The sequence below is a fragment of the Haliaeetus albicilla genome, chromosome 7, assembly GCF_947461875.1.
Source record: "Haliaeetus albicilla chromosome 7, bHalAlb1.1, whole genome shotgun sequence".
Lineage (NCBI taxonomy): Eukaryota > Metazoa > Chordata > Aves > Accipitriformes > Accipitridae > Haliaeetus > Haliaeetus albicilla.
The window spans coordinates 24,708,358-24,735,814 of record NC_091489.1 but is presented as its reverse complement, the minus strand read 5'-3'; the positions used below and the strand labels follow the sequence as shown (position 1 = coordinate 24,735,814).

General features: G+C 40.3%; 1 protein-coding gene across 4 annotated transcripts in view; it reads right to left on the bottom strand.

The window, feature by feature from the left end:
- Positions 1-27,457, bottom strand: part of ARHGAP18 (Rho GTPase activating protein 18) — a 95,677-nt gene that overhangs the window by 34,290 nt on the left and 33,930 nt on the right. For 3 of the 4 annotated variants that reach the window (XM_069787383.1, XM_069787382.1, XM_069787381.1), the window contains 2 exons: positions 3,841-4,040; positions 1,297-1,532 (listed from right to left, as the gene is read on the bottom strand). In XM_069787383.1, coding sequence (XP_069643484.1) covers positions 1,297-1,532; positions 3,841-4,018 — 414 coding nt within the window. In that variant the 5' untranslated portion in view covers positions 4,019-4,040. Of the gene's footprint in view, positions 1-1,296; positions 1,533-3,840; positions 4,041-22,978; positions 23,146-27,457 lie in introns of those variants that run through there. The other variant, XM_009920702.2, reaches the window with a different exon arrangement.

Here is a 27,457-nt window from a genome sequence, read left to right as displayed (position 1 = left end):
ATTTTACTCAAGCGCTGCATAACTTCATACTGAGAAAAAAAATTCAAATTTTAAAGATTTCTCCTACCAAGACACATCTGTATATTTACTTTTTTTTAAAATCGGGGACTTCAAGAGGTGGAAGAAGATAGCATGACTGCCCAGAAAATTATTATTGTTTCACAGAGCAGTAGAAGCAGACTGGGAAGCTATCAAGGTACCAAAAGTCTAGCTTCTCTTTGAGAATATAGCAGGAAATGTAGTAGAAACATCAACACAATTGTTGCGTTGATGCAAAACATCAACGCTATTGTTTTACCTTTCCTCCTGCTTTCCTCCAGGTGAAGGGAGGTTACAGGATTTTCAGAGGCTATTATTAAACTGGAATGACTTCATACAGCTGCAGATGGCTTCAGTCCTCTTTTGTTACATAAAAAGCTTTCTAATGATGGAAGAGCAACAAAGCACTGAGGCAAGTTACCTAGGGAGGTTGTAGAAGTTACTTCACTACAGGCTTGCTGTGACAGATTAGATGAATAACCACAAGCAATGATTTCTGAATAATTATGTTGCTTTGGAGAAAGGAATGCAGTATAGGTTTGAGGGCCTACACTTGTATTATTTTATTTCAGTCAAGGAGACAAGTTTAAAAGCATTGGGTTTTTTTTTCAGTTACTTCTATGTTCAATAAATATTCTAACCTTCTGGTTTATACACCTTAAATGGCTACAATCATTTGTCTGTTTGCATTACTTCTCACTGATATCATCAATATCAAAACACATAGTTTAAGAGACACAGAAGTCTACTGAACACTGTGACGTGATTTTCAAACATTACAATGTGTAGCTTAAATACAGGAACATGAGTATTTCTTGTGCTTTACTGAAATAACATACTTGAAAGGGAAATTATACTGCTTTAAGCTATATGATATTTTACCTAAATTGCTCTGGTATTAGATTTTGTTATTTTTAGGTGTAGTCAATTCCAAATCAGATCCCGGAAAGCTTTTATGGAGTTAATATCCTTTCTGCAAACACATGCAAAGTAGAACAGTGAAAGGGAAGTTGCACCTCCAGAACATACATTTGAGCTTACAAACTCCCCCCACTACATTCCACCTCTACTGAATTTGCAAGGAGTTGCCAAAGGAGGGGAAGCTGTTGGAGGAAGGAGGAAGTTGAATCCACTCACAATTCGCCGTGCTTTCCACCACTGCTAGCATTGTGCTGTGTCCCTCTCCTCTCCCCCCACCCCTACATGTCCTTCTCTTCTCTCTGCCAGAGTGAAACAAAATGATGAACAGGAACTTACTTTTCCCTTTGAGTCATTTTGTAGCCTGAAGATATCTCTGACATCAGGAATCTGGTGCTGTTTGTTTTTTTTCCTCATGGTTTGTGTGACAGTCTCTACTCGCTTTTCTACCGCTGCCTTCTGGGTTCGGGTCAGTGTGGACAGAAAAAGCATGCTTTCCAGGGAGTCGCCAGAGCCCTCGCCAAACAGATTTGACAGACCTGCCTCCTTCAGCCATTCTTCTTCCAGTTCTCCCTCTGAGCAAGGTGAAGAGAAAAAGGCATAAACGTTGGCTTCTGAGTACTGTTAAGCACACTGGATGTTAATGGCATGATATAGTTAATGCAGTTCACAGGGGAAGTACTAAGGGGATCCACAGTTATGAACAATTACTTACGCTACCATGACTTGGAAAAAAGCTGTTGTTTCTAAAGAGCTTCAAAAGGGTTAACATGATATCAAAGCTTTTAAAATAGTTACTCTGACACAGATTGCTATGGGGCAATCTTTATAATAACCTACAGCACTTCTATTAAATCATATACCATTTTATAAATGTACCTGGATATAAATGTGTATGGGGAAGTCTGAAAGCCTCTGATGATTGCTGCTTCATTGCTTTTTAGTTCAATCCTCAATCTTCCTAGTTCCCTTACTGACATGGTTCTGCCCACTTTTCTTGATACGTTAATCCTACAGCCCTTCACTAGCTCAATTTAATGAAGGACAAACCAGGCTACAGAAGTCACCTTAATGCTATTTTTTAATCAGTTCTTATGACATGGTCTCCAGCCTGCTGACAGCCCACAAAACAATTGTTGCTTTAGTCTTATAGCTGATAAGGTATCCTTTATTGACAGATGACTGCACATGAAAGAGGAGAAAGCTATTAAATACTGTCACTGATGGCAAAACTGCTTCTGAAATCAGTATCTCTCTAATGATACTTTCTTTGAAACACCAAGTTCTGCCTGTAGCAGCTGAGCTTGTGCTGAATGCCAACAACCCTCTCAAATGTTCAAGCAACATTTCCATTTATCAGATATCTAAAATTACTCCAAAGCTGGCATGTCAACTTCACTATTGACTGCAGTTTCCCACAGTGCCCAGTGCATATCCAAGTGGCACCTGAATATTAACAGTGTTCAGAAAACAGACACAAAAATTTAAGTATGAATTTTGCTATGGCCATGCAGCCAAATCCCAAGCCTCTGACAAAACTCTCTCAGATTTTGTTATTAGGGCTGGAAAGAAGGGCTACACCCATTCTCCAGAGCAGATATGAGCAAGGCATATCTCCTCTCTCCCCTGCCTTGCCTTTGCATGGCCGCATCTCAAGCAAGCCCCTGCCCAGGCAGGCCCATCACCCAGGTGCAGTGTCCCACACATTCAGGAGTACTTGTACCCAAGCGAGGTGCTGCACATTAGGCAAGGTGTGAGGCAGAGCAACATCTGCTCAAGGCGATCAACTCAACTGTGCTGACTCACTTGGGCTTCATGCCAGAGTCAGTGGCTCAAGCTGGAGTAGTAACTAGGGGGAAGAAGGCTATATATAAATAAAAAATGAAATGGTGGCGTTTGGAGTGCAGAGCCTGAAGGCGTAGCAGCATCAGTTAGCTGGGGTGAGAGAAAAAGCTCATGCACTGCAGAATGATGGGCTCTGCTGCTCTGGAGAAAGCCTCGCAGCTCCATCATATGCCCTGTTCCTCAGGCACACAGCCTTGCTGCCTTCTCCAGAGGCCAAGTTGCTACCCCCTTCAGAGCACGTAAATAGCAGTGATGTTTCAAAACACCTAGGGAAGCAGAAGTGCAAATCCCTTTGAAAGCTAAGGAAGCATGTTATTTGCACTCGTGTAGAGGCCATACCAAAATGGGAAACTCACCATTGTAATTTACTGAGACTATGGGCCTCTTGTAAGAATGGGAGAGAGGCAGATACCGCACCATTAAAAAATAATTTTTGAGAGAAGAGTGGAATTAAGGACGTTACTCCTCTTTTGTCTGACAGGACAAGAAAAATAAAGACATTGCCCAACTTCTTCTAAGATCATGCCCTCAGGAATGGCCCATAATCGATGCTTTTGAGAAGGAAAAATAATAAAACTGAACAGTCACAATAGTTACAAGCACAGAAAGTTACTCACTAAACTTAAACCGGTTAATCATTGGCTTGTCTTCTAAAGCATGAGAGGTTTCTATCCACAATAGCTACAATAATGAACAACATACACAAAGAGTGAAAGGGTAAGTTAGTTTAACAGTAAACTGCAAATAAAGCTTCGATTGTTGTGATTTGCAAGTACAGGCAACTTTCTGATGTTCTGCAAATATCATTTAAAGGAAAAACAGCCTTTTACTTATCCCCAATACAATTCTCCTTCAGGGCACTGTCTGCTTCTGGCGATATGCATCAGAGGCAACAGAATTTTCAAAGTACATGTTCAGCAGAGTGACCTCCTTTTTGATTTAAATGTGTTTGGTGGGTGCCATCTCTTGAAATAAGACTTAAAGAAAAATCTGTAAATCAGTAAAGTTACGATCATTCACAAGAACGGATTTCATTACCATCTGGCTCTTTCACTACAAGTGCTACTCGTTCCTCATGATTATCTCCTCTTGTTTCATGGATGTTTTCAAGTTCTTTCCAGTAGTCATCCATAGACAGTTCATCCAAGGAGTCCTGGGATCCTGAGCGGTCAAATGATGCTCCATCGGCGGTCTTCTTGGAATGGTCATGGTTCATTGTATACTGGCCAGACCGACGGCTATAAACATAAACCAAAAAGCAATTCTTGGTTAGCATTTTAAGATACAGGATATATTAATATCTGTGAAAGCAGATAGTGATGAACTGTGTCAAAGCATCAAAACAAACTACTGTCAAGAAGCAAACCAAGATATTAAAAATTACTTTTAATATCTGGAATAATATTTTTAATTTAATATTTCTGCTATACGTATCTCCTAATCTGGAATGGCACAGGAGTCTGTATTAAAGATGAAATAATGAATCCAAGTTCTAGTAATCCTAGTTACACCAAACCTCTAATTCAATTCACAACAGTCAGTTCCAGAAACTTCATGGTACATATCTTCCTAGCATCACTGTTCATAATGAATTTTTCAGAAGTGCCTTTCTGCCTGAGTAAATTCTTATAGCTTGACAGTACCCTTACTTTTTTCCTTTGCTATTCCCCTTTTATTTTTTATTAATGTTTCGTCTGGTATCTACAACCTTAATTACAGCTGGGCAAGGACAAAGTAGAATTACTGAAGTTACAGTTTGGGAAGTAAACTGGTGAGTTTACTAAAAGGCCACTATTTGCTTCTATCTTGATTCCTCTTTGACTGAAAGCTTACCATTTTTATAGTTTGACGTTACTAGGTTTTGGTTCACCCTGCCAAATGTATGTTGCTAAGGCTTTCAAAAGGGATCTTTCATCTTAAGTATAGCTGCAACTAGAAAAAAGAAACCAACAAGCTGAAACCTCTAGGTCTCATCTGGAACTCATTAAGTCACTGGCAAAAATTACCACTGGCCTAGCAAAGAATTCCTCTTAAAAAGTGCAAAGGTTATAATGATGTCATTGAAGTTACAGGTCATCCTCACAGTCAAATATACCAAAACAAAAGCCACAAACTGATTCAGACTATCAGTGGATTACATGAGCAGCAACCTGATCTAACTTCAGAGTTGGCCCTACTTTGAGTGGGGGGCAGATCGTACAAGATGATCTCCAGTGGCCCCTTCTAAACTAAGTTACTGTACTATTATTATGACAGTATATCAAAATTCTTCCTTGTATTAAAAAATAGTAAGTTCTTAACATTTCAGGAACAGCTTCAGATGTCTTTTATGTCTGAACTTGTTTCCATTTTCTAAAAAAGAAGGCATGGTTTGCAGTTAAGTAATAAATATCACCTATTCCAAGAGAAAAACATATCAAAGATCAAGCATTGTGGATTTATCACAATGTAAATGCAGTAAATTAAGTTCTATCTTCCCATTTGGCTGACTTTGCAAGTTTATCTAGAATTAAAACAAAAGCACCTCGTCCTTACGTTTTATCTTGGGACAACTGACGCTTGTTAGCTGCCCCTAAGTAAAAAAGCCATACCTTTCTCTCTGAAGATAAGCCCCTTGTGTGTCCAAGTCACAAATCCTTTCACACCATACATGCTTGATTCTCTGATAAGAAATACTAACTGTATGGACTTTGCCTTTAAAGGTAAAGAGCCTTATGGAAGGACTGTGAGTTTCCACCCGCCCTGCCTCTCTGCTCCAGGTACAAGTTAATAAATGACAATGAATTACCAAGCTAATACGCACCCCAACACCATTCCTTAACCTCCCCTTATTTGAAAGCCCAGGAAAAGAAATATATAAAGGAGTATTTAGCTTCTGCATCAATGGCAATAACATCTTGGTAGTAGTGCATGTTACCCAATAAATACAATTTCTCCATGTAGCTATCTCAGTTCTTAAACTTCTCCTGACAGTCGTGTCCTGTGCATGTGACCTGTGCTGCTTGTGAATCCAACACTAATCACTGCAGAAAGATGTTCATGGTGCTGCATTAGAAGCATCCCCAGTGCTGAGCATGGCCAAGCAGGTTGGGCTTCCCAGACCTTGCCCAGGCTTCCCTCCTCCTGCAGCTGAAGGTGCTTAGAGCAGACTGGGTCCCTCTCACAGACCCTGTGCACTTGAACTGCAGCCTAAGTGAGGTCAGATTTCAGCTTATCGTCCCTCAGTTTAACCCTGCAGACCTGCTCAGCAGCTCTTGAGTGGCCTTTTACCTTTGGAACAACCTGCTCTCAGTGACCCACCTCAGCTGAAATTTAACCACCACAGCACACCATGCAAAAGATAAAACTAACAGATTGAATACGTTAAAAGCATGTACTTTGAGGGGTTCTAGTAGGGCGAGGTGGGGTATGCTGCAGCAGGCCATGGCTCTGTGCCATGCTTCCAGGGCAGTGCTCCTCCTGTCCTTCCAAAAAAGCCAGCTCGTTACCTTCCCCAGACTAAGTCCTGTCTCAAGGAAGAGAAGTCTGTGTCCTGAAATGCACAGCTGATACTCAGCACAGAGGACTCAAGGCCATTTTCAGGGTCCTATGAGCATTTGCTGTACATTAAAAACACGCCATTAACTCTCAGAGACTGCACCCTACCCTTCAATCGCCGGGTACAGGCCTGGTCTACTTGACCAAACATAAGCTGCTTTTCTTGTGGGGCTCTTCCCAGCCTGAGCTTTCCATCTCTCTTTAATGAATCAATACAGCGACTCCCAACTTTGAGTGGGCACTAATGCCACTTCTCGTCATAAAAGCCCTCAGAGAGAGGAGGACATGAATGACAAGGGGAACCTTCCAAGAAATATTGACAAAAAAACCTCGCCGCTCTGCTGCAAATCTCTCCTTCAAAATCCATGTTGCTTAGGCCCATTCACGGCTGGCAGCCCCAACTGCTCCTCAGGAGCCAAGGCTACAGGCCGCTGCCACACTGCTCCCACTCCACTCACCAATTCCTTGTCATCCCTCATGGGACTCGATCAACCCCCAATCCCCAGTTTCTGTTTGAACTGCAAAACCTTTCAAAGCCACATGCATTTGTCCACATCCACAATTCACATTTCTATGGGCTAGGACAGAGAGGGCCTCAGGCTGGGAGAGAACAACAGCTAAAACTTTAGCTGATGGAGCGGGTCAGATCTTATTTTCGCTTCACTTGATTCAACGTTTCTTGCTTTGAATACCCCACCAGAGAAAGACACCAGTGAAGCAGTATTTGGTGCATAATCCACACAGTGGTGGCTCCAGGCATCCTCATCTCTGTCACTCCTACAAACCACTGTGCACGAAGAGGCGCAAACGAGAAAGACCCTTTGAGGATAATGAGGACAGTCTTGATACCATAAGGTTGGTGTAGATGAGAAAAGAAGAATAAACTAAAAATAGGGAAAAAATAGTTTGCCAATTAAGATTTTTATTTTTAGATTATCTGTTGACAAGACCAACAACATGGGATTTTTGTTGTGACCTTCCACTAAATTCAGTCCTTCTCCAAACATACGCTTAGTTAGCACTAGTTGCATATCACACAATAAAAATGTATAGGTGGGAACAAGTTAAAGCCAAGGGGGAAAAAAAAAAAAAAGAGAGAAGGGGAAAAGCAATCAGTCTTAGTAATAATATTATAACAAATCTGGAGGAGTCATATGTTTTTAAAAATAATTAATCCCACATTCACAGAAAGAGTCATAAAAAAAAAAAAAAATCTTAAAAAAGTATTTCAAATACCCCATACTGTAAGCTTTAAAATTTTGTAGAAGACTGCTTTCCAAAAAAAAACCTAATTGGTAGGAAATAAGCACAGTTCATTACAAAAAAGCTATTACTGTGGTTGCAGAAAATATGTTACTTCTGCAGCACATTCTTAAAAGTTTTTAGGTGTTAATTTTTTCTATTTAAAATTCAAAAAACGCAGCTGCATTTCACAAGTATCTTCAAGGAGATCTCTTTTCCTCCCCCAGAAAATGTAAGCTACTGCTAACAAACAGTCACTTAAAGTAATTTTCAAACAAACACTAGTCATTTAGCATTTCAGATTACTAAATGGTAAGTTTACTCTCCAGCAGTTCCCTCCCCCCCCCCGAAAACTCATATTTCCATTAACATCTTCACTAACAACACTCTCAAACCCTATTAAAATCTTATTAACATCTATTTCCAATCATTAGTAAATAGTTTACTCTTCAGATAGCTTAAAAGGGAGCACTGCAATACTCTCATTTCCAATTTACACAGTCAGTTCTGACCTCTGATACTCAGACAAGTGCCCTTTGCAGCCAATGAGATTTTTGCCTATTTGTCTCAGTACAAAACTGAGCCCCCAGGTATAAACCCCATTCTTCAATGCAGTTATTGCAGTCTCTTACCACAGTTAATCTTCTTGTTCCACCCACCGGAGATGCATTTATTTATTAGAAACATCAAGGATGCAAAGCGAAGCACTCCAGCTCTTCCAGAGAGGAGCCATTAAAAACAATTCTTTTAATGAATACCATTTGTTACATTTACAAGGAAAGAAACCAGATTTGGGTTATTTCACTAAGCACTGATGAGCTTCATGTTGTGGCAAGTACTTAAGGGAAGAGTACTTCTAGTGGACGGTGTCCCTGCCCATGGCAGGGGGTTTGGAACTAGACGATCTTTAAGGTCCCTTCCAACCCAAACCCTTCTATGACTCTATGATAAGAACTGTGCACAAATATTTTCTTCAGCCTCTCCTTTTGTGACCAACTGTGTCCCTTCTCAGCCTGTAAGAAAATATGACTCATCACATTAATTGCTGTTTTGCACCATAATAATGTAATTTTTTTCAGGTTCTGTCAGCCTGATTTTGATTTCATCAATAGTTACTTTATAGTAGTCCAGTTGTCTTTATTCCTTGTTTTCCTTCCCGTGAAATCTAAATCTCCCTGTCTGTTCCAGTGCCTTTTTAGCAGTTCATAACTGATACTTGTCATGTGTAAACTACAGCAGCTAGAGATTAATCAGTTAGTAAGGTGCACTTTCAGTGGCAGTTCAAATAAATTCAGCATGCAGAAAGCTAGTTTTACCCTTACTTCTATTTTTCTCACTCAAGAATTAAGGACTATGTTGTGTTTTAAACCAGGGAGTGATGAGAAGAAGATAATCTTTGTCATTTCTATAATGCTAGCCACTAATTTTGGATCTGAATATGATCTTTCTACATCGCTGTATAAACATCATACTAAATGCAAGGATATTCATGGTCATAAAAACTACAGAATATAAATACACTGTTGAACCAAACATAATAGATTAACACTGCTGAAAGAGAAGAGGAGTTCCTCTAACAGGATCATTGCAGGAGAGCTCACCGACTCCAGGAAAGGATAAAGTCCAGCTACTAAATACTGTACGAATGTAAAGCAAAAAGATACCAGTCTCTATAATCTGTTATCTTCTTCCTGAAAAACAATGCAACAGTGGATGATACACAGGTGAAAAGGAGGAGCAGGAAACACCTTTTTTGCCTACAAATTAGGAATTTCTGTACAGGGTCCTTTTTTCCACCCACTTTTGCCAAATTTTGGAAATCAATATTCAGGTCTGGGTCTTTCCTGAATAAAAACTGTCACGAGTGGAACAAGGGAAGAGGCCATCTGATTAATTACTGGGTTTAACCTCAATTAGGATTCAACTCTTTGGGGTTAAACAGATATGGTCCTTTTCCACAGCTGCCTAACAAAGCCGATGGGGAGTCTTAAACATTGTCTTTAAACAGGTTCCAAACTGAAAGCCAATTCAATGTTCTACAAGACTAGAAGTTTCACAAACATTTGTTTGTATCAGCCAATTTCCAGCACTGAGAACAGTGCAAAAAAGCACTGCATTATCAAGTGATATAATTACTTGTCAAACTGGACTATTATACCTCCTTAAGCTGTACACTGAAAATACAATCCTCGTATGCTTGGCCTTACAAGCTTCTTTAAGTAATCCTGGCCATTAACCATTGCTATTGGGGTTCTTGTACCTGCAATGTCCTGAGCACTGCAGCCCCTACAGATACACTCTCTGGCACCCCAATAAACTAACACGTTACTTCCAGAGTTATATAAAATGACAAAAACATACCCGACTACAGCTACATTGCAGCAGCAGCTCCTGAAATGCCCGTGCAAAGGGAGTTATCACTCCCAAAGCCAGTGTATGTTTGGCCATTTACATAAAAGCTATTAGTAGTATTATTGCAGCCATACCTCAGCTGATACTGGGGCTCACTGACTCTGAGCATCACACCAACACATGGTTAGGTGTGTTAACAACCTGAGAAACAAGATACACAAAGGCTGTAAGAGGGGACAAAAAAAAAAGGGGGTGGATATTTCCCAGAGAGGTGAAGCATGGCGTCCAAATTCATGGTGCAAATCAGTGGCAGAAACAAGAACAATTCTCAGATGTCTGGAGTCTTTCACCATTGGACCACAGAGCATTAAAGATCGAGATCTGACCCATAGCAACTGCAAGGCAGATAAAAGGAAGCTCTGCTGTTGTGGGTTTGTGACAGACTCCAGCACTGCAGCTATAAATAGAGTAGCACCCTCAAAACAGAATTATCTTGTTGACATAGGAGTTACAAAGTTAAGCAGTAATTCGAGTAAGTATTTTAAGTTTGTACAACATCTAACTAGATTTAAACAACTAAAAAATGCCTATAGGTACTGCAGCCCATTTTGAAAACTATTTACTATGCAATCACATCCATGAGATGCTGTGCTCTTAAATATAAATACAGGACTTTTCAAATCTAAACAACTAAAAAGATAAGGAGAAAGAAACAATGTGGTCTCCTGTCCCCTTTCTCAACCTGAAGGCTGAGCTACAGAAGTGTGGGAATAAGTAAAGCTCCTAAGCCCAAAGCTCCCCCCATCCCTCCCCCCTCCTTTCAAAAAGCCAAGTAGCACTGCAAGGTGCTAAGACTTCTTAACTGAATTAACCAAGAAAGCTCTAATCTAATGGCTGTAGCAGTTGCCTGGCTTGAGCTCCCTGTTCTCGGCTGGGACACTGGCCTGGGAAGTGATTGCCAGACCTTCCTATAGCCACAGCGCCTACAGAAGGGCATCCTGATCTTTCACAGTTTCTAGGCAAAGCTGCATCCCAAAGATCAGACACGAAGATAATGCAAGGCCTTGATTCCAAGGATGTGTTAAATCAAGAATTTTTATTACTATATCACTTATTCTAATGGTTTCAACCTAATGTTTAAGAAATTTCTTTCTGTCACACTACCCCTTTGCACAGTATCCAGCATTTTGCAGTGCAGCTTTGAGCATCTTTCGAAGTCTTCTGTTAAAAAATATCGAATTGTAATTGATGTGCCCATCAAAGCAGGTTGTCCTAAAGTAACTGGATTTTGCATAAAGCCACAGTGACACTACCTAACTGAAGTTAAATTATTTTTTTTAAATGTGAATGTCTTCATCTTTTTTTATGGTTTAACATATTAAGAAGATTCTTTCTATTTCATTGATAGCTAAAACCTCCTGTCAAACAGGAGCCAATATCACTGTCTTTCACAAGCAGCAGGTAACCCCTGAGCAGTACCTACCAAGACCCAAGTCTGGACATTTGGTCTCCAGAAAAATGTAAAAATATTTCTCACCCCTTTCAAAGTGCTTTGTAACTTTTAGAAGGCATTAGAGAAACTTCAGTCTGGGCTTGTACTTCTGCTTTTCATTCTAGCTCCTAAATCTTGTTACTCATTGCAACAACTGCATCCTTTCCTTTCTACCTTTTCTATACTTTATTCTTTCCATGACTGACTGCAAACTCTCCTGCAACTCAGACTTTTCAAGAGTGTCATACAGTACATGCAAAGATAACAGTAATGAATCAACATAATTTCCAGTATTTTTGGTGAACTGACCAAAGTTAGCACCCCTCCCCTCCCAACTTAGAGTTTTATTTTGGCTGCTCTGTGACCTTATGGGACATTTTGAATGTCAGTTGCAATCAAACTTGCCCAAATCCGCCTTAAGCTCCAAAGAAAAGCCAGAGGAGTAGGAACTGAGGCAAAGCTCTGTTCTCCTTCCAAAGACAGAGTACAAAGTGATTGCAGAGAGGATATAAAACAGTACTCACTTTCTAAATGAGCATAAAAAAGGCTGAGCAAAGAGAATCAGGTCTCTTAGGATTTTTTGTAATACCATCAGCCGCTGTTAATACCTGCTCAAAACTGCTCTGGAGATTAAAAAAAAAACAAAAAAACAACCCACAAAAAAACAACCAGAAAAAACAAAACCCAGAAAACCCCACAAACTGGCATTTTAAACCCCTCCATGAATAATAAATGCAAAGCAGGCAAAAGTTAGGGCTGCCGGACTGTAAGTCTAAAAAGTATACATATAAGTGTAAAAAGTGTATATATATATATATATACACACACATACACACTGTACTGCTTCCAGCCACATCCTCATTACTATTTGCATAAGATTTTTTTACCTTGGTGAACATGACCCTCCTCCTTTCCCAACCCCAACCTGTAACTGAAGAAAACAGGAAGGAAATTATGGCAATGACACAAACTATTACACTTAATATTCTAATCCACTGCACCAGAAATGGGAGATTACAGATATGATGCCAAAACTTAATCTGCCTGAACTATATGCAGCACTTCTAAGAAGATTAAAATATTTCATGACATTTCCTTTAATAGGACCTCATGTTCCTACACAGCCATTTAGACTCTACCTATTTTCTACTTCCTATTAGATAAATTATAATTATGGTAAACTGATACACATACACACCTTATCTAAAATGATGGTATAGATCATTGGCCTCTGTGTATGATTGATGATGTGAAATGATTTATTATCAAAAAAAGTGTTAGAACCATAACATATATACTATTGAACATTTGCAAAAAGAGTTATTCGATATGCCATCCCAGGCTGTTTCAGAATAAACACGATCTTGTTCCACTCCACACAAACCGAGAAAGAATTCAGGATTGATGATTGCAGCCAGGAAGCCTGTCCCCCACAAAATGACTGCACCAGTTGTGTTTCCTTGGTTTTGGAGGGACTGCTGCATTCCAGCGTCTGAGTTGTTCAACTCAGTGCATGCTTTTATCTTCATTCTCCAACAATAAAATACAGAAGCCTGCTTATTTCTTTTAGAGAAAGGTGAGTCTCATGGACTCAGATTCGGAGCTTTAAATGGAACATCACACATTATCAGACTTGCAATAGAATTATAACAATTAGCTAAACTGAGAAGTATCAGAAGAAATCAGTTTGGGTTTTACTTCTGTATTGACAAAATGAAGTATACCTTTTTGTCTCAGGTCCTGCCATTCTGACCCTTTTAATTCTCATACAACTTGAATGAAGACTCTCAAAGGCTTTGAAGACACATTCCTATTTTTTGCCCACACATAGAAATTCCTGGTTCAAAAGCATACATTTTAGAAAGAGAAACAGCTATTCCTGGGAGTGCAAAATCCAACAGAGGGGAGAACGAGGGGACAAGGGAACCCAGGTGACCTGTATAGGTACAATCACACAAGTGGCATCACGTTAAAAGCAGGTTTGCAACTCGTGCAGACTTTCGGAAGAGCTGGAATTGCTTACAGAACCTCAGGTCCCACCGAGCGACAACAGAAGTCAGTCTCCAAACTCAACAGACACCCAGTATATTTTCCTTACATACAACCCTAATTGTGTTTAAAGCTCTAGTTTTAAAGAAAACATATTGCCCACAGCTAGGAAAATAAGGAAAGGAATGACCTCACTCGAATCTCCTTTGTCACACGTTTGGCTCTGACCCTTGGTCAGTTGATCTGCCTTTCTCACTCCTTCCAAATGCATTCTGTATTACCTGGCTTCATATGGACACAGAGGTTTTCCTCTGCAATTTTGATTTTTTTCATTCCCTACAATTCATATCAATTACAGAAACGTATGCAAAATATGTTCTCTGTAACAACCCTCATGCTGCTTATTGGGAAAATATTTGAACACATCATACACATTTTAAAAGTACACCTTTTCTGTAATCTTCTAAGAGAACCACTGGAACTAATCTTCTCCCAAAGAAGAGAATAAAGCCTGTGTGAGATTACTTCAGGCTCCACAAATATCAAAGAGAATAAACCAGGAAGTGAAATAGATACAGTATTTGTAATTCCATTATTGAGAGGCACAGAGAGGAAAGATTTAAATAATTTATTTTTCTTTTCACAGTGGAAAAAAATAAGCATGGCCACAAAGCCCGATTTAAGCTATCCTGGGAAATACCAGGACCATCTAGTAAAGCACAGTTACAGCCATGAAATTATATTGGAGTCACTTCTGTGCCTCTAAAAGCAATTAGCTCTCTAAGAACATTAGCTCTTACCATGTTAAAGGACCTATTAGGTAGACCTATAACCCTGTTACTTGCAAATATAAGGCCTACAGCACAATTCAGTAATTTTGTTTATGCTTGAAGGAAATTGGCACGCATTCATAGTCAATTTATTACAGTGTAATCCTTACATTCAGAATAAATCGTAAAACAATTTGAGCATTCCCAAACAGCAGGCAAGGAAATCCATGCAGGAGTCTAAAGACGTTTTCATTGTCCAAACAAACCACTAACAAAGACCCAGTAAGACAAAGTAGATAAGGGTGCTTTCGCAGAAGCTGGACGAGAGAGGGCAAGGAAGAAGCAGAAAGGGCTGAGGAGAGCAGCACTGCGCAAGGTGGGCCAGCACTCAAGCATACTGAGGGATACAGGTCTGTTCAGAAGCAAACTGTCAGAGAGGATGCTGTTAAGAAGCATCCTTGAAGGCAAGGGGGTAGGAGAGAGGGAGGCCTCAAGGATACTGCAAGGGACGGACCATCTGGGTTTAGTTCGGGCTCAGCATGAGGAAGGAGGTGTTTGCAACCAGCTTCGAAGGTGGGTGCTGGGATTTCACCTTCTCTCAGAGGAGCTAACGCAATGTCGTTGCATGTGTCTCCGCACGTGAGGCAAACCTGCTTTTGAGGACCTCCTCTAGTAGAAGCCAGGCAGAGTGTGCCATGGCAGAGACGGAGGGCAATGCAGCTCTGCCCTGATCCAGCTGTTTGCTTCACAGGCCCTCCCCACAGACCCACCCCACAAAGAGGGCAGCAGCAAATTCCATTGTCACCTCAGCAAAAGAAAAGAGACTGAAAAGGGCACCCAGTCACAATTCTTACTTTTTATCTTCGAGGGCAACTGCTAAAGCCGTGAGCCTTTGCAACGTCTCCTTTCCTACCAAATTCCTTCTTCTAAGCAAATAGTCCTGGGAAATACCAGTTCCTGGGGCGTAATGACTGAACTGTCTGCAGTCCTCTCTATTACATACGCTAACAAGCACTTCCAAAGGCATGGTGTCCTACGACCCAGCAGGAACCCCACTAAATAAAACAGAATTACATTAATATATTCCCTCCCCTCCTTGTATTTCTGGTCGTTTTTAAATGTCAGTAGACAACCAAGCAAGCAGGAAGCAACTCGGGACCACAGATTCTCTCCTTCCCTCTCTCCCTTCGCTACCACTTCTGTTTTCTGAACATCAGCAGAAAAGAGATAAAAACATGTATTTTTTTCAACAAAGCTCCCTGCAAAGCTTTACTGGTACTTGCACGCATAGGTATGTCCCTTCACTTACAAATTAAGTATACAGATGTACAGCTACCGATCTGAATATACAGATGAGTTCATGTGCAAGTTTGGAAGCTAGCCTACCGTAGTGTTCACTACTGTGCCACCTGTCCACAAGGTCTGAGCATCAGGACTTGAATAAAATAAAAAAAACCAACACAAACTTCAATGGTAAGGATTTAAAAGGGGTTTTGTTTTGTTCCAGGAGAGGGGAAAAACAAAGAGAATATAATACAAACCAAACAATAGGGGGAAAACCAGAAAAAAACCAAACACTGGAAAATAAGAAAAAGTAAACAAAACATGCAAATTAAATACCAATCATTTAATAGGAGCAACTGTTCAAAATTAAAAACAAACCCTAAAAAAACATCCCATATGTATTTTATTATTAGTTGATCACAATTTTATACATGTAATCCTTGTTTCTGATTTCCACTAACAGCATTACATGCTTTTGTTCTTTATTCTTAGACCTCATTCTTTTTTGGCGTAAGCAGTCTCCTTTCCATGTGGGTACATGGGCAGCGAGTTCATCAAAACTTACACAGTCATGGAAGACTGTTCTGATGTTTTAAGCAGGCAAGAGGAAATGTTCAAGACTGGTCAGAAAGGGAAGGCTGACAGTCACCGCTTGCTCTGCAGCTGAAAAAAAATGTGCTGCTAGTAAAGTGAGAAAAAAATTGTTTCCAGAAGTACAGAAACAGAAGACCAAAAGAGCTCTTACCAACTTTAGTTTAAATTACACTCATCAAAAAGAGGATGCAGGCAGGGACTGTGAGAATTCTGGGATTTAAACATTAAATGCTGGTAGTAAGTAAAAAAAAACCTGTCACCTTTTAGATGTATAAATGATTTAGATGATAATTCTTAATAGAAATTATTCAGAAAAATCCTCTGTTTTCCTTTCTAACGAACACCCCCTTCTTTACCAGCATGTTAAAAACATGCGAGATACCAGTTTCTAAATCAACATATAGGTGCCACCTATGGTTTTGCAGCTGATAATGTTCTCCATGATTATTGTTCTAAAAAGGTATCAGTCTATTTTGGAAAATGTCAATCAGTTATATAAAGTAACATCAATCTGTCTTTTTAAAATTATTGCATGACTAATATTAGCCATAACTCTTACACTGCATTCCCAAACAAAACACTTCAGTGGAGGGTTAACTGCCAGCAAAAAATGCAAATAAAAATGACATTGTACTCTTTTAACTTTCCCCATGTATCTAGAGGTTAAATTGCTGACTTCAACTTTAGACGTATTCCTTTGTGTAAACAGGGTAAAACCAGCACTTACTCATAACACTAAGTAGCTATGATTACAGACCCCAATAATAATCAAGGAAAACGAAATACAGTGCTTGGCATATAACACATCAAACCTGAAATAAGGCACAATCCATAGGCAGACGCTTTTATAAATAAAAATTCCTATTTTCTTTTGCCATATGTGCACACACCACGTACAGAAGAAGAGCAATGTTATGCACTCTGAAGTATTACTATCCATGATTTTTATTTATGGGACCAAGCTCCCCAAGCTAGACATCTGTACCTCCCATTATGAGACCCATCTTCTACAAATTAATACCATATGTTTTTATACAGTATCATATGTACACAGGGGAAAAAAAAACATTTGCTGCATGCAATATTAAGTCACATACGAAAACTCCATTTTAATTAATTTGAAAACATCACATTATGACAGTGACCTAAGCCTACAATTTGGTGGGAAGGGGAGGGAGGAAAGAATCACAGCCTGAACGGGCCTGACCTGGGTGCACAGAGCAGAGATGTTTCTAGACAGCGAAGGAAACAACGTGTGAGGGACACCAGAGCAGAAGCTGCAGGGCACCCCAGAAGTCCTTCACTCCCAGCTCCCAGGCTGCACTGTCTGACTACTCTGCCCCATCCCCAACCCTCATGTCAACTCGCCACGCCAGGCAGGTCCCTGCTGGCTTTCCAGCTCTGAGGCACTCCCCTAACACACCCTAAAAATTAGGGAACCAGCACATACCAACAGTTTTGGGGAGGCAATGAAGGGACTGAAGATCTCTGGGCCTGAGCCGGGTGACAAATACATCCTTTGAGCTCAGGCAGGGTGACGCAGTTGAGCCCCTTCCTACCAGAGGTATTAAAAGTAAATGCCTTCTTAATATTTTCTGCACTGAAAATGCACACTTGCAATCTTAAGTTTCTTTGGAGACAAGAAATATTTGATTGTATAAGTACCCAATTCTATCTCAGACGATAAAAGAATAATTCCTTTGCCAAAATAAGGCACCTGGGACAAAGTCTTACGTTTACAAAGACTATACAGTGCTGACAGATTGACGCAGATATGGAATCATACACTTGTCAGCATCAAAGGGGTTTAAAACCTACAATGTAAGTCAACAGAGCAATGGCAAGGGAAGTAGAAACTAACAGGAAATTTACAACACATTTTAACATAAAGATGAAAAGAAGACCTTCAAAGAAAGACAAATACCCGTATACCCAAATTGTACTATTTTCTCAATTTTCTATATACTTTACAGCTTCTGCCACCCTTGTCAGGTGTTTTCACTGGAGGTGCTCAGATCTCCTCCCTCTTTGAAAGTAAGGAATTTAGGGATATTTTTGTTGACTGTGCCCTCTAGGCAACTGACCTCATTTTCCCTTCTTCGCTGTTTCATGACACCTCACTTGGAAGTAAATCAGTTAGAATTACTTGTACAATGCCCTCTCAGAATAAATATGACTTTTATTACCAAGTATACATGCTATTGTTTTAAACAGTGACGTAATACACTGAAGCCACCTCTTCCCCAAGAGTGCCAACCAAAGTAACGCTCTTTGGCTCCAATTCCTTCTCTGTTCACACAGGCTTCACACCAGCGCAACCTCGGAGCACCGGAGGGGGATGCCCCCAAGGACAACACCTCCAGGCCACCCCACCCTTCACAGTAACTCACAAGAGGCAGACACTGCACTTTGAGCACCCTTCTCGGAGCAGCCTACATCTACACCCCAAAAACAACCCTGTGCCAGACCCTGGGATCTCCAGAGCCATCATCACAGGCAGACCCCTCCAAAGAGAGCACAAGCAGTAAGGCAGCCAGCCTGTTGTACCTGCAGTCCAATTCAGGGGAAAGGGAAAGGTATCTCTGTTTACTAGGACACACTACATGGGAAAACTCCAGCTACCAGGACTGTCAAGAGGACTGTGTGATAACACTGAGCAGAGCCAACTAGATGCACAATTGAAGAATGCCACCAGCCCAGTGCAAATCACCACTCTCTGTGGCCACAGCAGAGAATAATTCTTTGTTCAGAAACAGTGATGGGTCTACATCCATGGAAAGGACATCAGCATCACCTCAGCACTGCACCTCCAGCCAACAGCTAGGCTTTCTTCCACTGGAGGTCACCAGCAGATATCCAAAGTAACACAGTCACCCTTTGAGTAGTTTAGCCACTTCCCACAAAAAAAACCAACGCCACCACTTTTTCCCTTGTATTGCTTGTTCAACTTGACACAGCAGAAGACTTGGATTCCCAGAACTGTACAAAGGACCTGGAAAAGCCCTTGTCATTAGTTTTTCCTTAATCCCATTTAACCCTAGAGGTCATTAGGAAAACACCTGCAAGGCATCCTTTAAGGGAACCAGGGTGTACAGAGTCGCATCTATCCAGCAGTTATCCAAACGTGAGCCTGCCGCAGTGGATATGCCAGCCACCTTGCCTTTCTTCCAAACTATCAAGCCAGAGAAACAGCGGCAGGCAGCCCTTCATGTATCTAGCAGAAGGAACATGCAAGACATCTTGCTCATATCTCCTTAACAATTTCCTCAGTTTTATGGAGAGCTCACTCAGACAGATAAGGAGCCGGCAAACTCCCGCGTGCCTAGCAGCAGCAACTTGCTGATAACCCTGCAAAGCAGATGCTTCTGAGAAAGCAAAATCTGTGGCACGAGGGATCCTTGGTAATGGAAAAAGACAAAGCAATACCCTCTTCTGCTTGTAAGGGTCACAAGCCTTCTCCTTAAGAAACTAAATAGATATAGATGTCCTTTCAGTAGCCTGGCACAGCTGATTGTCTCATGACCCCTCACTGCAAGCAGTACTCTCCCACCCTTCTCAGACAGCAACCAGTTGGAAGCAGACTGGATGGCACATGGACTCATACAGCTTGAAAACCACTAAGGCGATGGTGGACTTCCTGAGGTAAAATTGCCAAGCTCCTGTTTGACAGACCACCCTGGTGAACAACTATCAGTGAGGGATACAACGTACTCTTGGATCAGGAGGAAAGCCTGGGAAACACATGCTCTGCACCTCCAGAGCTGATGAGGCCACACACAAGGCATCTTACATATCAATAAATGAATGTCCTTCTCTTGAAGATGACATGGCACTTCAGGAGTTATTTTAAGTAATTTCCTTGTTTAAAGTACCAGCAACAGCTTCTTGTGACAGTAGCAGCTTGAAATGGGACAAAGGATCATCTCTGGCTAGCTCAGAACAAGCCACAGAACCAGAGTAACAGTTAACAATAAAAATCAAAGCTTTAAAATACTACAGTTCCCTCACTATAAGCTGCATCTTATGCTTTTAGGGTATGTTGCCCTGAATGTTTTTAATTTTCCAACTTAAGTAAAAAAAAAAAAAAAAAAAATCTAACTTCATACTAATATTTTGACTCACATAACTTTCATCAGTCCTCAGAAGAATCTTGCTATAACTTAGACTACAGGTGAGTAAAAATTCTTAAAATCATACAGAAAATCATACAGTAATGATATAAAGAATATATTGGCATAAACATATCTTTCAATTAAAAAATGGGGAATGCATCTAAAAAAATTAAATTAAGGATAAGTACAAAACATGTTCAGCAATCCCAGAGTCCTACATAAGTAAGATAATGTCAACTTAAACAGAAACAGAGATTAGTTTCTTATGTCGACTGTGTGGTGGTATAATAGAATAACTTACTTGAATAAGTCACCTTCAAAGTTTTGCATGAAAGTGACACATGAACAGCCTTTATAATTATTGGAACAACAGTGTGTAAAATGAGAAATTGTCCAGTTACTTTTCATTTCTAGAATTACAATTTCCCAAATATTCTTAAGAATTTTTTTTTTTTTTTCAAAGATCACATAATATTGTGGGACATCTGATGGACACTAGAAAACTTTTACAATTTTTATAGGTTTTAAGCAGTCCTACACTATCCTGAGTGTAAGAGTCCCACATTATTTCAGAGATATTCATTAATAGATGATGTTGCATATCATAACAAAAAGCTTCTACCTCCCAATCCTCATTTGCAAGTTGAATAAAACAAAATGAAAGGAAAATAAACAAATCTTAAGGAAGAAGTTAATATGTATACCTAGAATATTACATGTGTGCTCAGATGGGATGAAACCATCACTCCACAGAAAGCAGAAATGAAACCCATAGAATTCCAGATCATCTATTCATATACAACCATATATACTTACATAATATATGTATTATAGAATGGAAGGAAAGAAATCCATACAGACAGAGAAGAACTTCTAGTCTTAATTAAAGGAAATCAGAATTGTAGAAAGAAATTTATAGTAGTGCAATAAAAGGGGGGTTTATATCCAAAATTGTTGCCTAGAGCAACACTGCTAGCCAGAAACTTAAGAGTGTTCCTAGCCAGCAAACTGAATTACAGCTATAGCTGTACACAAAATTACACAAGTCAGTATACATAAAGGTATTTACCAATACACCCACGTAAAAAATGTTTGCATGTACAGGCACTAAGATTATCTACAGCCTTACCTATAAGAAAGGTTGCAAATAAAATGAAGATAAAAACAAAACAGCATATGCAGATGTGACCTTGATTCTTCTTTTTAATAAGAACAGCATCTCTTACTAGTGATTTGTGCAAGATAACCTACTTGGAGAAATAACCCTTTATGCAATTGAAGCTCCCTTGGATCAAAGTTGAGTTACATTTTTATACAAAAATACCCATGTAAGAAGACTTGGAGGGTGAGAAAAAAATAGGGGTACAAAAACCTCCAGGAGATTAACATAACAGAGCACAGTACACAAGGCACCAACCTCATCCAGAATCAGCGGTTGTGCACCTGTGTCAACACTATACCACACACAGGGGAAAAAAAGAAACAGGAAACAGAAGACCAAGCCAGGTTGAACGAAAGATTTCTCAGCCTAGGCTCAAACCCACATGAATGCAGCTACACAGCTACCTGATGGGGTCATGCTGGTGCTGGGCTAAGGTCTGAGCACACTGCAGAGGAGATGTGTGTGCCCCAAGAAAGCTACCACTCCGCACAGCCCAGTAACCTGTTTCCCAGCAGGAATCCTGGCATTCATAGGGAACACTTTGAAAAGACTGTCATATAAGGTTGCTTATGCAGGGTGCTTTGTCATCCTGTCCCCTGCCCCACTTCTCGCTGGCATGGCCCTGTGCAGATGTACTGACTGACAGTCTGGCTCCAGACGCATTTTTCACTCCAGCTAACTGCTAGGTGCTAACTCTCACCTGCTAACTAACTAGATCTCACTTAGCAACTTCTTCAAAAGTATACAACAAAAACTGAATTTATACCGAAGTTGAATGTCAGAGATTAAATATATACATATATTTACAATTAAGAGAAATTATAACAACCTATACTGAGGTCTGAGTTTAGTGAAATCTATCAAATAATTCAGCAAATGGACAGTGAGTGAAAACATGTAAGCAAATGTCTCCCTTACACTCCCTAATACAGGATGATAAAACTTTCTCAAGCAATCACTTCAAAAGTTCAAGCAAGGCCCAAAATACAAAACACTGGGACACATCACACAAATTTTAATACTATACATCTTCATAGGCTGTTTTCTGATTTGAAGTACAAAGTGCCAAATACCAGCTTTTACAGCATGAAGCTCATGAAGTTTCCCATAAACTTTCATAAGCAGCTCCTACTTACTGGGAGAAAAAAAGATCATGTTTTAGTTTGTTCTCATATGTACCATTCACAGTAAGAAGTTCAAACCCACACAGTCTTTTTCTTAGCTTTTACCTCAAAGGAGAACAAGTACCTTTCTCTGAAAGGAGAAGGCAGGCAGAATTTGGGTCACTGGACAGATGCTTGGAGATTTTAATTAGTACATAATGTTTTCAATTACTTACATTTGTATAATGTCTTAGGTATTTAATGTCTTAGTCTTTTTTACCCTTAAAACAGAAAATATTACTGCAATGAAAAGTTACGTTGTGTTTCCTATAGGAAATCATACGAGCTATTCTGATTATATTTCTCATTCCTGATACTGTTTTGATGTACTACCTTGGGCACTATGAAACCAAAGCGATCTCTCTGGTGCAAAGGTCAGAGCAAAGAAAGGTGTGTTTAAACAACGCACAAATCAGCAAGATTTTAAGAGCCTATCAATTGATGTCCAACCATAATTTAGAAACTGCACTTTAATTTACCTCATTACAGTGTGTGGGAATCCAAGCTGGGCTTTTGTTTCTTTTGGTGAGGCAGGGGGCACAATGCCACACGCAGACAATGAGGGGAAGGCAGGGTATCCACAGGTCCGTAAGAGGAGGGCAGGTGTTCCCCCTGCACAATGTGCCTGCATCCCAAGGATCTCTTCTCACATCGCAGCCTGCCTTTTACCTGCAGGTAGAGGACCTGCACATGGCTGAGTCACTGAACGGTGCGAGACAGGACTAGAAGAGCTGGAGATGAAGCTTACGCTAGCTTTAGGGTGGCTGCTAAAGGACAAGCTGTACCTGTACTGACTAAAGACCTGTCAGTACAAAGTTAAGCCATCAAATATCCTTTTAACAAATCTGAACCAATGCAGTTAAATTATATCAGATGAGCCTCTCACAGCATGTGGCCATAGCCAGTACTAGGCCTCATAAAAATGAGTTATCTTGTCAAATTACAGCCCCATAATGATGACATTAAGCTGGCACAGATGTAGGCTGCTGCCAGAGGGTTCTGTCAAATCCCCCTTTCCTGTAGGTTTCCACCACTTCCCTTGTGCCAGCACCGTCACTCGTGCGGTCACCTGCTGAGCTAGGTGAAGAAACCAATCTGTCTGAAAACAACACTTGCAGAAACTACTGCTTTCAGTTGTTTTGTTTTTTTGGTTTGGGGTTTTTTTTTTAATCCAGCTCAGCTCAGAAACACCAATGCCAGGGCAAGAAAAACATTAGGAAGGTGTAGGTGAGAGATGGAAGGAAACTACTTTCAGTGATGTTCCCCACTCTTTTCAGCCTCCACTTATCTCAGCCTAGGATGGCCATGACCTGCACCCACTGTCACTGCACATCAAAACTTCCACTGGTTCAGGACAAGCCTTAAGAGGCACTCTGAGATGAAAATGAAAAGTTTCATGAAATAGCATGGCATCTCTCTCCCAAGATAATACTTTCAAAAGAACAAGAAGATATTCTTGAAGTCTACCTGAAATACAGGCTTCTCAGGAGATAACACAGCCAAGCCACCAGATCGAGTTAGTTTAGTAGGACACGAAAGCCCACCCTCCGAATGGGTTATAACGATGGGGATGCCTATTCCCGCAATGACGACACCATTCCCACAATGATAACATCGTAAGTGTTCCCTTATCTAGCTGTGGCAAAGGCAATCAGGCTGTGAGGCTCCAGAAGCTACACTACAGAGTTGTTACATCTATCATCCTCTTAGCAATTGCCGAGAGAGAAAGCATCTTCCGCTGGCCCACGGTAACCAGGGAGGCTCTGGTCTTCAGCTGTGACTGGCCACTGAGTCACGGCTGCGTGCATGACAGCACTTAACAGGGCTTCCTTGCTGTTCAGCAGCTGAGGCTTCTGGTTACTGCTCCAAGCCCCTTGCTTTGTATCTGGGATCACAGACTCGTAACTACAGCTATAATCACGATTATTACGAGACTCCTTGGGCCACTATGAGCCTACGAGAACTTTCTGCTTTATTTGTACAGCTAAAATCTAACCTTGCACTCTCTTAAACCAGGGGCAAAGCTCCCTGTTACCTCTGGATATAGTATACTCCTGGACCTTGCTGTTGTATTTTATTAAAGGCAGAGAATTTCTGATAAGAGGCAATACTTCATCAGTGGCCTTGCGTCCCACCAGCTATTGTTCTGACAATTACATAGAAATCAGCTAAAAACAATCAACTGATTAAAAATAATAAAAATTAAACAATGTACTTTACTGAGCACATTATCACTAAACATTGAGCAAACAATTCTCACACATCCTCTTAAGGATTTTCCTGGTTTTCAAATAGGGAAGTGAAGTCAAAATATCTGACTTCCCTAAGGCAGAGTGAAAAATGTCTGGGTTGTTTAAGGACTGCTGGACAGGAAGAAGAGGTAGCTGGAGGAGCAGTAAACATAAGATTTGTACTGATACTAAATCAAGCAAAAACATGACAACTGTTCTGCGGCAGTTTGGCACTGAGTATGCATGATAAGGTATTTATTTGCTGAAGACAACATTATTCTTACTTCGTTGCTTTCTCATGTGTGGTGTATCTTCAACCATATTTCTAATGCTAAAAACATTCACATTTGCTCCTCCTCAAATATTTCACCCCAAACCATTTAAAGTCCTCCAACAATACTGTGGGCCCTGCAAAGGAAACATTCTAACACATTTTTATTGTCACCTTTTGGCCTAAGAAGCCTCCCTAGGAAAGAAGGGTGTCATAGGAAGATGACAGATAAAATCTCTGAAATTCTCATGAAAGCATTTCTAGGCTAACAGGATTGGGATGCTGTAGCACGAAGGGCAGGGAACAGAGTCATAGAACGAGGGGGAATATTGAGCAGCTTATCCTCATGGGAAGGTATGACCAGGTAAGTAACTGTTTCTTTGCACACTTTTATTTTGCTGTAATACAAGAGAGTTGGCACAAAATAATGACCAAAGAGTAACTTCAAAGCTTCAGCTTTTTTGGCAGTGCAGAGGGGTAAATTGCTTAGGTGCTCATCCCATATGCTGCTCAGGGTATCATCAAAAATATACTTCAGAAGATGATGGCTAAAATTGTACTAATGAAATAAATCAAGTCTATTTATTTTTTTTTACACATCCAAACACTAAAAAACAAAAACTCTAATTTTTTCCCCCTATTTATTTGGCTATAAATATTTAAATTCCCTGCCTGCACATTATTATTTTGAGATCAAGACTCCAAGGCAGAGGCAGGTTCATTGCAAACCAGTGGCCCTCACAAAACAGCCCACTGGCACATTGGAAGTACTCAAAACTTACGAGTTTTGAATTTTTCTTCCCCTGGCCAAGTAGATTTACTGAGGAGTCTGGAGTGACAGTGAGCCATGCATAACAGGAATCTGCAATGCCACTCACAGCAGGAACCTTGCCATATCGCTTACTGTAATTACGGCCTCTGTTCAGCCATAGTATTCTGATTCATAGAAGAAAAAAATGAAGGTGCACACCCAGTAACTCTAGTAAAAAAGCACTAACAATAGAGGAGGATGCTGGCATTGCAAATGTTACCTAAACATGTATGAGTAGCCTTTTAAAACCTTACAGCTTTCAGCTCCACCAGTAACAGTTACAAAACAAGAGTAAAATATTGGCCATAACAATAGATTATAACACTTTTTAATTGAGTGCCAGTATCAGCAGACCAAAAATCCATTAGTCTTATTCAAAAGCAAGTTCAACAATTCTGCTCTTCAAAGAAAAAGAACTTCAAGAAACAATTAAAAAAATATTAATTTGATACCACATTTAGAGCAAACATTGGAGTTCAGATTTACGCAGCTCCTCTCGCACTTCGCTCATCAGAAGTTCAGTTACATTCCAGTTTTGCATAAAGTCTACATGCTTGTAACGGCACATCTAGTAATACATTGTATTATGCTCTGTATCAGCTAGATTTGTACACAGTCAAGCAAAAAAGGGAAAGCCCGTAATTAAAATGTTCAAAAGGCCTTTATGCTTCACATTCCTTATAGCTAGACAAGCATGACATCTCATTCTCTGCATGTCATTAAAATAAAAGAGAAAGCCTACATACAGAGGGCCCTGATTTTCCTCTTTCCTGCTATGTAGCTCTACCGGTTCAGCACAGTTACTCTCATTTTATATCTGTTTAAGGGCCTGACTCAGAGTAGAACTGAATAGACTGTTTTCACTGATAGTGAAGGGCATTAAATCAAATCTACATCCATGATGTAGAATAATCTAGGTCACCTAGTGAACTGGGCTTGTTGAAATAATGTTGTTTTATCATACTGACAGGTGCTAAATGGATGTCTAAGTGCGCGAAACAGTGGCCATGTCTATGCAATGCAGACTGCGCCAAAAAAGAAGAGCTTGAGCAGACCTAGGGCTCAGAAAGGACATGCAACTCAAAGTGAGTTCCACCAGGATGCTTAGAAAAACAAGACGGCATGACTGCAGTATATACAATTGGCTGAGGTGGTAATTAGCAGCAAGGAAGTGATTTTACCTGTATAGGTGACACTCATGAGACCGACACTGCAGTACTGCATGTAATTCAGGCTGAGGGGTGAATGAGAAGCAAAGTAGCAGTGCAGGTGTAAAGAAGGATGCTGAAAAAGCTGAAGAAAACTGTCACAAAAAGGATTTTCAGACTGAAGAAACAAAGAGACTCACAGAGAATTATTTGCTCTGTCTACCAAGATAAAATTGAGCAGCAACTTGACAATAGGTAACAGGCACTAGGAGGGCTTTTTAATCGACTGGAAAGGCATAGCAAGAACCAAAGGCAGGAGCAAGATAAATTCAAAGAAGAAATATGGTGCAAACTGGGGGAAGGAGGAACCCCATGAAGCAGGAATCCAGAATCAAGGAAGCAGGAAATGTTGGTATACCACGTCTTGCTGTCAGTAGATCAAGTTACTGGGATTAATACACCAGTAACTAAGCAACACATTAACGGCCTCCAGTATA